Source organism: Triticum urartu, chromosome 7A, assembly GCF_056163025.1.
Source record: "Triticum urartu cultivar PI428250 chromosome 7A, HENAU_Tu73, whole genome shotgun sequence".
NCBI classification, from domain to species: domain Eukaryota; kingdom Viridiplantae; phylum Streptophyta; class Magnoliopsida; order Poales; family Poaceae; genus Triticum; species Triticum urartu.
Window position 1 is genome coordinate 687,714,452 of NC_141879.1, and position 9,289 is coordinate 687,723,740.

General features: G+C 46.6%; 1 protein-coding gene and 1 pseudogene across 1 annotated transcript; both read left to right on the plus strand.

The window, feature by feature from the left end:
• The first annotated feature begins 5,934 nt into the window (after positions 1 to 5,934).
• LOC147961532 (uncharacterized) lies at positions 5,935 to 6,843 on the plus strand. The gene has a single exon (XM_087533850.1). It carries the CDS (start codon positions 5,935 to 5,937, stop codon positions 6,841 to 6,843), a length of 909 nt encoding a protein of 302 aa, XP_087389976.1.
• Positions 6,844 to 7,842: 999 nt separating this feature from the next.
• LOC147961533 (uncharacterized) lies at positions 7,843 to 8,880 on the plus strand (annotated as a pseudogene).
• Positions 8,881 to 9,289: the final 409 nt, after the last annotated feature.

Here is a 9,289-nt window from a genome sequence, read left to right on the forward strand (position 1 = left end):
ATATGGAGAATAAAATCCTCGATCCATACCGTGGGGTCGGTTGTTCCGTCGTATGATTCAATGTTAATGGGTTTTAACCCTTTGGGGAATTCATGATCCATTACTTCATCGATGAAGCAAAGAGGGTGTGCGGCGCCTCTATATCAGGCTGCGTCACGACGTAGCTCCGATGGAGTCTGTCTGTGGTTATCGGCTAGGGTGTGACTAGGTTTGTCACGTCCGAATAGGTAGCCATCATCACGTGTCGAGGAACGTCCTCGCGATCCATAAATTGATCGGGTATATCCTGCTCCACTATCCAGGGTCTGCCGGAGGTCGTGTGTATGACCCCGAACTGTTTTGTCTCTGTTTTTCCATGGCGGCGGGGCGGGCTGTTGTTCGGCTTGAGTTGCCGGTCTATCCCGACCACCAGGTGGTCGGTCCGCCGCACTGTCCCGACCGCGTAGTGTTCGGTCGGCCGCATTACGCGAGGGAAGTATGGGCTCCGGCGCCTCATCGTCGAATTGAGGTAGCAATCTTCGTTTTGGGTAACTCTTAGCTAGGCGTCTGAGGCCGTATTCTTCGGCTGCCAGAACGTCAGTCCACCTGTCGACGAGCAGATCTTGGTCAGCTTGAAGCTGTTGATGCTTCTTTTTCAGGCTCCCTGCGGTGGCTATTAGCTGGCGCTTGAAGCACTCCTGCTCGAGAGGTTCCTCAGGCATGATGAAATCTTCGTTGCCGAGGCTTTCTTCATCCTCAGAGAGCGGATGATAACTACCATCCTCCGAGTCGTTGGGCCTGGCCTGTTCGTCGGGGCTGGCTTGCCCGTTTTCTTGCTCCTCATGTTCGGATGTTACCTCAGCAAGGTCTTCATTGTTTTCGGCATCGTCTGGAGTATTGTCCTCTACGGTGCTGGTATTGCTATCCTTTGAATGACGTGACTTAAAGCGGTGCTGAGGACGCCGGCGTTTTTGCTGTGTCTCGGGAGGTTTATTCTCAACTGGATTTTCTTTGTCATCGCCGCTATTCTCCTTTGATGCATCCACCATGTACACATCATACGAGGAAGTGGCCGTCCAACGCCCGGTGAACGGCGGGTCCTGGTCCACTACCTCTCTGGCATCGTCGTCCATACAGTCGATGTCATCGGAGCCGTAATCGAGCATGTCAGTTAAGTCTTTGACAGTGTCTATAAAGTGGGTGGCGGGTGGGGAGCGAAATTCCCTGTCATAAGCTTCTAGTTCGAACCGGATATAGTTCGGTTGTGAGTCCCCCGCCAAGGACAGGTTCTTTAATGAGCTTAGCACATCACCCAACGGTGAGTGCTGGAAGATGTCTGCGGCGCTGAACTCGAAGATCGATAAAAGATCAAGTTCGGCATCTGTGGACTCACATGGTTCGGAACTTACACCTAGAGACGAGTCCGGGGTTCCGGTGACACAAATATTGTGTGAGTTTAAGTCCATGTGCAGCTCCAACACCGAGGAATCTATGGCCTCCGTGGTGGGGTTGAACCTCCGGTCCTTAGATGGCGCCGTATGCTCCGGATCTAAGGCCAGAGCAGTTACAGGAGCTATCTCCTGAATGTGGTACGATGACAGATTTAGGTCATGTTCATCGAGGGGACCAGGAGCGATCGCCGCGGTCTCGAATCCAACGAAGATCAAATCTCCACAGATGTCCGCAACGTAGTTCAAGCTCCCAAATTTGACACGATGGCCAGGGGCGTAGCTATCGATCTACTCCAGATAGCCAAACGAGTTGGCCCGCGGTGCGAAGCCGCCGAACACGAAAATCTGTCTAGGAAGGAAGGTTTCTCCTTGGACAGCGTCATTATTGACGATTGAAGGGGCCATCGAACCTTTTGAGGATGGCATAGTGGAACTCTCAATGAAAGCACCAATGTCGGTGTCAAAACCGGCGGATCTCGGGTAGGGGGTCCCGAACTGTGCGTCTTAGGTCGATGGTAACAGGAGACAGGGGACACGATGTTTACCCAGGTTCGGGCCCTCTCTATGGAGGTAATACCCTACGGCCTGCTTGATTGATATTGATGAATATGAGTATTACAAGAGTTGATCTACCACGAGATCGTAATGACTAAACCCTAAAAGTCTAGTCTGGCTATGATTACCCATCTCCTCTCCGGACTAAGTCCTCCGGTTTATATAGACACCGGGAGGATCTAGGGTTACACAAGGTCGGTTACAAAGAAAGGAATCTACATATTTGGTCGCCAAGCTTGCCTTCCACGCCAAGGAGAGTCCCATCCTGACACGGGTGCAGTCTTTGGTCTTCGTGTTCCTCACAGCTCGTTAGTATGGCCCATGGCTAACAGGTTGGACGCCCGAGGACCCCTTAGTCCAGGACTCCCTCAGTGCCATTGAGAATAATTAACCATAATATTATCTAGGAGTTTAGTAGATTCTCCTAAAGTGATTTCCATAAAAGTGCCTCCCACGGCCGAATCTAAAAGATTTCTAGAAGCAAAATTCAATCTGGCATAAAAATTTTGTATAATCATCCAAAGCTTCAAACCATGTGTAGGGCAATTACGTAACATTAATTTCATCCTCTCCCAAGCTTGTGCAACATGTTCATGATCAGTTGCTTAAAATTCATATTATCGTTTCTAAGAATTATGATCTTAGTGGGAGGAAAATACTTAGAGATAAAAGCATCTTTGCGCTTATTCCATGAATCAATACTATTTTTAGGCAAAGACGAAAACCAAATTTTAGCACGATCTCTAAGACAAAATGGGAATAGCTTCAATTTAACAATATCATTATCCACATCTTTCTTCTTTTGCATATGACACAAATCAACAAAGTTGTTTAGATGGGTAGCGGCATCTTCACTAGGAAGGCCGGAAAACGGGTCTTTCATGACAAGATTCAGCAAAGCAGTATTAATTTCACAAGCTTCAGCATCGGTAAGAGAAGCAATCGGAGTGCTAATAAAATCATTATTGTTGGCATTAGAAAAGTCACACAATTTAGTATTATCTTGAGCCATCGTGACAAACAATCCAACACACAAGCACACAAGAGGCAAGCGAAAAGAGACGAACTTGGAAAAGAGAAGGGGAACAGAAAAAGAGGGCGAATAAAACGGCAAGGGTGAAGTGGGGGAGAGGAAAACGAGAGGCAAATGGCAAATAATGTAATGCGAGGGATAAGAGTTTGTGGTGGGTACTTGGTATGTCTTGACTTGTGCGTAGATCTCCCCGGCAACAGCGCCGGAAATCCTTCTTGCTACCTGTTGAGCACTGCGTTAGTTTTCCCTTGAAGAGGAAAGGGTGATGCAGCAAACTAGCATAAGTATTTCCCTCAGTTTTTGACAACCAAGGTATCAATCTAGTAGGAGACTACACGCATGTCCCTCGTACCTACACAAACAAATAAGAACCTCGCAACCAATGCGATAAAGGGGTTGTCAATCTCTTCACGATCACTTACGAGAGTGAGATCTGATAAAGATAATAATGATAAGATAAATATTTTTGGTATTTTTATGATATAGATTGAAAGTAAAGATTGCAAAATAAACGGTGCCACAAATAACTTGTTGACGGGAGATTAATATAATGGAAAATAGACCCGGGGGCCATAGGTTTCACTAGTGGCTTCTTTCAAGATAGCAAAAGTATTACAATAGGTGAACAAATTACTATCGAGCAATTGATAGAAAAGCAAATAATTATGAGAATATCTAGGCATGATCATGTATATAGGCATCACGTCCGTGACAAGTAGACCGACTCCTGCCTGCATCTACTACTATTACTCCACACATCGACCGCTATCCAGCATGCATCTAGAGTATTAAGTTCATAAGAACAGAGTAACGCATTAGGTAAGATGACATGATGTAGAGGGATAAACTCAAGCAATATGATATAAACCCCATCTTTTTATCCTCAATGGCAATAATACAATACATGTCGTTTCCCTTTCAGTCACTAGGATCGAGCACCGCGATATTGAACCCAAAGCTAAGCACTTCTCCCATTGCAAGAAAGATCAATCTAGTAGGACAAACCGAACTGATAATTCGAAGAGACTTGCAAAGATAACCAATCATACATAAAAGATTTCAGAGAAGAATCAAATATTGTTCATAGATAGACTTGATCATAAACCCACAATTCATCGGATCTCGACAAACACACTGCAAAAAGAGTTACATCAAATAGATCTCCAAGAAGATCGAGGAGAACTTTGTATTGAGATTCAAAGAGAGGGAAGAAGTCATCTGGCTAATAGCTATGGACCCGAAGGTCTGAAGTAAACTACTCACACATCATCGGAGGGGCCATGGAGTTGATGTAGAGGCCCTCCGTGATCGATGCCCCCTCCTGCGGAGCTCCAGAAAAGGCCCCAAGATGGGATCTCTTGGGTACAGAAGGTTGCGGCGATGGAAATAGGGTTTTGTGGTGCTCCTGGATGTTTTCGGGGTATATGAACATATATAGGAGGAAGAAGTAGGCCGGTGGAGCCACGAGGGGCCCACGAGGGGGGAGGGCGCGCCCCCTGCCTCATGGCCACCTTGTTGGTTGCTTGACGTCTACTCCAAGTCCTCTGGATCATGTTTGTTCCAAAAATCAAGCTCCCGAAGTTTTCATTCTGTTTGATATTCCTTTTCTGTGAAACACTGAAATAGGCAAAAAAAACAGCAATTTGCACTGGGCCTTGGGTTAGTAGGTTAGTCCCAAGATAATATAAAAGTGTAAAAATAAAGCCCATTAACATCCAAAACAGATAATATAATAGCCTGAAACAATCAAAAATTATAGATACGTTGGAGACGTATCACTTTGCTATTGTTGGGGTGGATGAAATAATGGAGGCATTTGAGGGGCTGGAGCTTGAGTACCCTACAGGTGAAGGGGAGATTCTTCTGGAAAATTCCTTAAGGAATACCTGCCTATGGAGAAAGGAGAACATCAAGCTTCCAAACTAGACGCCGCCTCAGCAGGCTCAGCCAGAGGAGGCCCCTCAGTAGACTCCACACAGTCCAGCTCAACCGTCTCAGCTGCCTAAGTCGTCTCCGGTGCGTGAGCTGTCTCCGCAGCCTCTGCCGCCATCTCCGGTGGAGGAGGCCCCTCAGTAGATTCCTCTTCCGCCTCAGCTGTCTCTGGCACATCAGCGAACTCTGTCTCCTCCTCCGCCTCCTCCGGCGCGTCAGCGAACTCTGCCGCCTCAGCAACGGCGGAAGAGAGCCGTCGCCACTCCGGCGACTAACAGTACAACAAGCGGGAAGAAATTCAGAGCTGGTCCAAGTCTGAAGGTTCCTCCAAAGTTACCATACGAGAGGACTGAGGAGGAAACCAAGGACATCGTGGATGACGAAGTGAGGGCCCATTTTGAACAAAAACATCCGCCTCTGAAGGAAACAATAGATCCGGTGAAAGCGAAGCGCACTCTGGATGCCCTAAAGCGACCACCACCGCATCCGCCACGATCACACTATGATCGCTGTATTGCAAAGACATATGATGAAGCGCAGCGGTCGGGAAGTACTACCAGAGTACCAGTGCTGAAAGAGTAAGTGGGAAAAAATTCCCCAGCTCGACGAAAAAGAGAAGCAATCGTGCCCCCCGCTCAAGGTGTCTAGCGCTATCGCTAATCATCTGGGGCTAGAGCCTAGTACCACTATTGGTGATTACTGTTGAGAACCGACATCAACGAAGCGGCTTTAGCGAATCGTAGTTAGGAAACATAGTTAGCGGTTATTAGTGTCCAAGCGTCGTACGGACGCATCTGTCCGTACAGGCGCCTCTTTGTATAGACGCCTTCACAATGCGTCCCAAATCTTGTATAAATATGTGATTCTCAATCAATGAAAGGATTAGATCATTCATACAATCACTTTTACTTTTACACGTTATCAGCACTGCTCTACCAAAAGTAAGATAGAGCCATCACCGGGAAGGACAAGAAAAGGTAGGTCATGGCAGGGAGAAACCTGTCATCAGCGGCTTTCGCTTTCGCTCGCTTTATCCAAAGAGAGAGCCGTCGCCTTTCCCGCACTCCTCGCCACCGTGTCGCACGTCACCGTCATGGCCTTGGTGTAAGGAGCGGCCCACGTCGCCGCTTCTTCGCCGGGAACCACCGCCAGAACCGCCGACGTGGATATGCACGCCATGGCAACCACCCTGTGCACCAGGCTGGGCCTTCCGCCACGGCCACTGCTGCAAATGGAGAGATACCTGCAATGCGCCAGGCCGGGCTTTCGGCTTCGACAGTCGCCAACGAGTACGTCGGACACGCGACTACACCAACTGTCTTCTCCATCCCTCCGATGGAGTGGTTGCTTGCAGGGCCATCGGTGTCGTTTCTCGGAGAAGAGGAGATGTTCCCTTGTGAACTCGCGCCGCCACCACTGCCCCTGTACTGCCTGCAGCACGAGTTTGGACCGTGCCCAGCGCGTACGGGTGCACAACCGCGGCTGCCGTCACCGACGCCGTCGGATGAACTGCCGGAGCACTTCTTCCCTCCTGGATACGGTCCTGTCCCGGATCTCCCGTCTCCGACGCCAGCAGCAGTGGAAGTCCACGCCTACTCCACCGTCCCCGATCTGAACATGGCCATCAAGGAAGAAGAAGAGGAGATGGAAGGACAGGGCTTGTCGTCGACGCCGCCGCCGCCTCCTTCATCACCGGCGACACCACCCCTCCCTCCCACGCCCCCACCGGAGGCGCGTCGGATACTGCCGCAGTTCGCCGCGGCCATGGCGCAAAACCGCGCAGCCGACCGGGGCGCGTGGTCGCCGGCGGCCCTCGGCCTCACCGGCGCCCCCGGGGCATGCAGCAGCGGCGGGGGCCGTGCGAAGATGCGGGGCACACCCCGCCTCCCTTGAAGACGACGCCATGAGCAGGGAAGAGACGATGTGGTGACGTGCTGTGCCAGATCAAGCAGAGAAGTGGGGAACGGGAGAAGCGGCGATGTGTGGGAAACCCTCGTGCGTGCTATCCTTATCCTTCTCTCTGTCGGTGCATGGGCCAGCCCAAGTCACGTACGTTCTCACCAAATAGGCCTACAGGCCAAGAAATCCAATAAATGGCTGCTGGCGCTGTGTCATTTCCAATAGGAAATAGCCATAGTGTATATATTGTACAGCAGCTTGTTCTTTCTATTTGAGAGTAGTATTTTATTGTATTAAGAACCTCTGCTTATCATATTCAGTACTGTATTATAAGTGTGAATATTTAGACTATGTATCGTCTAACATAAAGTCTCAGACTATGTGTACATATTCTGTATGATTGCTTCAGCATTTTATTTTAGAATATGTAGTTCTTAAGTACAGCAAATTTTATTTACAATTCATATTTTGGGATCACAAGGTAGATGAGGCATCTACTGCACTTTGCAGATTATCCTCGTTACTGAAAGATCTACATTTTGCCTATTTTGTTCTGGCAAAATGACTATCTTCGAGTGCTCTCCCAAATATGTGAATTGATGTGATTACCTCGACTATTATACAAGCAAAGCACAAGGTAACTGTGTGATCTACTGCATCAAATTGCAGACTATCCACTCTTACTGTGAGGTCTACATCTAGTTATTTGACAGATGACTACCTTCAAAGTGTTTTTGAAAAATGTAGTATGGCACAAGGTAATGGATATATGAACATCTACTGGTCAAAACCAGATTATGTTCTCCATTGCTGCGAGATCTACACCACAACGGTGACTATCTTCAAAGTGCCATATACATAAAATGAGGTCTACACATATAAGTATAAAGCATCAGCTATACTTGAAAATTTTGCTTCTTTGAAGCATTTTTTGTACTTATATTTTACTCTCATAGTAAAACTAAAATTATGCATGATAACACCATGCAGGAAATGGCTGGCGTCATGAACAGAGAATTTCATGAACTTGAACTAGATGGTAGTAACTATTTACCATGGGCTATGGATGCAAAGATAGCCCTTTAAAATCGTAAACTCGGTTCCACCATCATCACACCCATTGAAGGCGGCGGAGAAATCCCCACGGCAGCCAAATATACTGCTTTAAGTTTCTTAAGGCACCATCTCCATCCGGACATAAAGTCGGAATATTTGATGGAAGAAGATCCACTAGTTTTGTGGAACTCTCTCAAGGAGAGATATGACCAACAAAGAGCAGTTATGCTGCCAGAAGCACAGAGAGAATGGTCCCTCATAAGGTTCCAAGATTTCAAATCTGTGGCAGCATATAACTCTGCAGTTCACAAGGTTAACTCAAAACTAAGGTTTTGCAATCAAGCAATTTCCGAAGAAGACCTTATTGAGAAGACCTTGTGCACTTTCCACCCCTCAATGAGAGTACTACAATAGCAGTACCGTCAACAAAAATACAAAAAGTATTCTGAGCTCATATACACTTTACTTCAGGCTGAGAAACATGATGAACTTCTCATGAAGAATCATCAGACACGCCCAACGGGCTCCATGCCACTCCCTGAAGCACATTCTAACACTCAGTCTACTAAAAAGTATGGGGGAAATAAAAAGAATTTCAAGAAATTCAATGGAAAGTGGAAAAGGAACAACAAGCAGAAAACATTTGGTCAATCTAAAGGTAAAGGTCATTTCAAGAAAGATGACCGAAACACCAAATCCGAGATTTGTCAAAGGTGTGGATGTACTAACCATGGTACTAGCAAATGCCGAACTCCCAAGCATCTAGCGGATTTATATCTCAAATCCACCGGGAAAGGCAAACAAGTTCATGGAAAAGCAGAAGCTCACTTCAACGCTTTACAACAAGAAGAGAACCTTGAAGCTAGCACTTCTCAAAGCGCTCCTCAGGAAACAAGGAAGAAGGATGAAGATCTTCTTGATGTCGACAACATGATGGTGGAATACACCCAAGACGCATACGGAGATCTCATATAATCTCCACATCACTCATTTGATGTTATCAGCTATTTTATTGTAATAATGGAAGTTATAATTTGTATAACTCTAAGTAAAATAAAGTCCTACGGACAAATCATATTATGTAATTTAGACATAATGTCATATTTATATTTATAATTGTAATATGAATACTTTGTATGTATTTATATGTGAGTAATGAATAAAATTTCATCCTAAATATTCTCTCACTCTATATAGATTTTACGGGAAGATAATCCAATGGAAGAAGAACTATGTTTGGTGGACAGTTGTGCCACTAACACAATATTAAGGGAAATAAAATATTTCCAAACTCTAACTAAGAGAAAAGGGAATATTATGACCATCGCCGGCCGCGATGCCTCGATTATTGGTTCAGGACGAGCCACACTCGTTCTACCTATGG

Bases quoted from the DNA above. Each gene is read 5' to 3' on its own strand.
- LOC147961532 (XM_087533850.1), top strand. From the start codon at position 5,935: ATGGCAGGGAGAAACCTGTCATCAGCGGCTTTCGCTTTCGCTCGCTTT.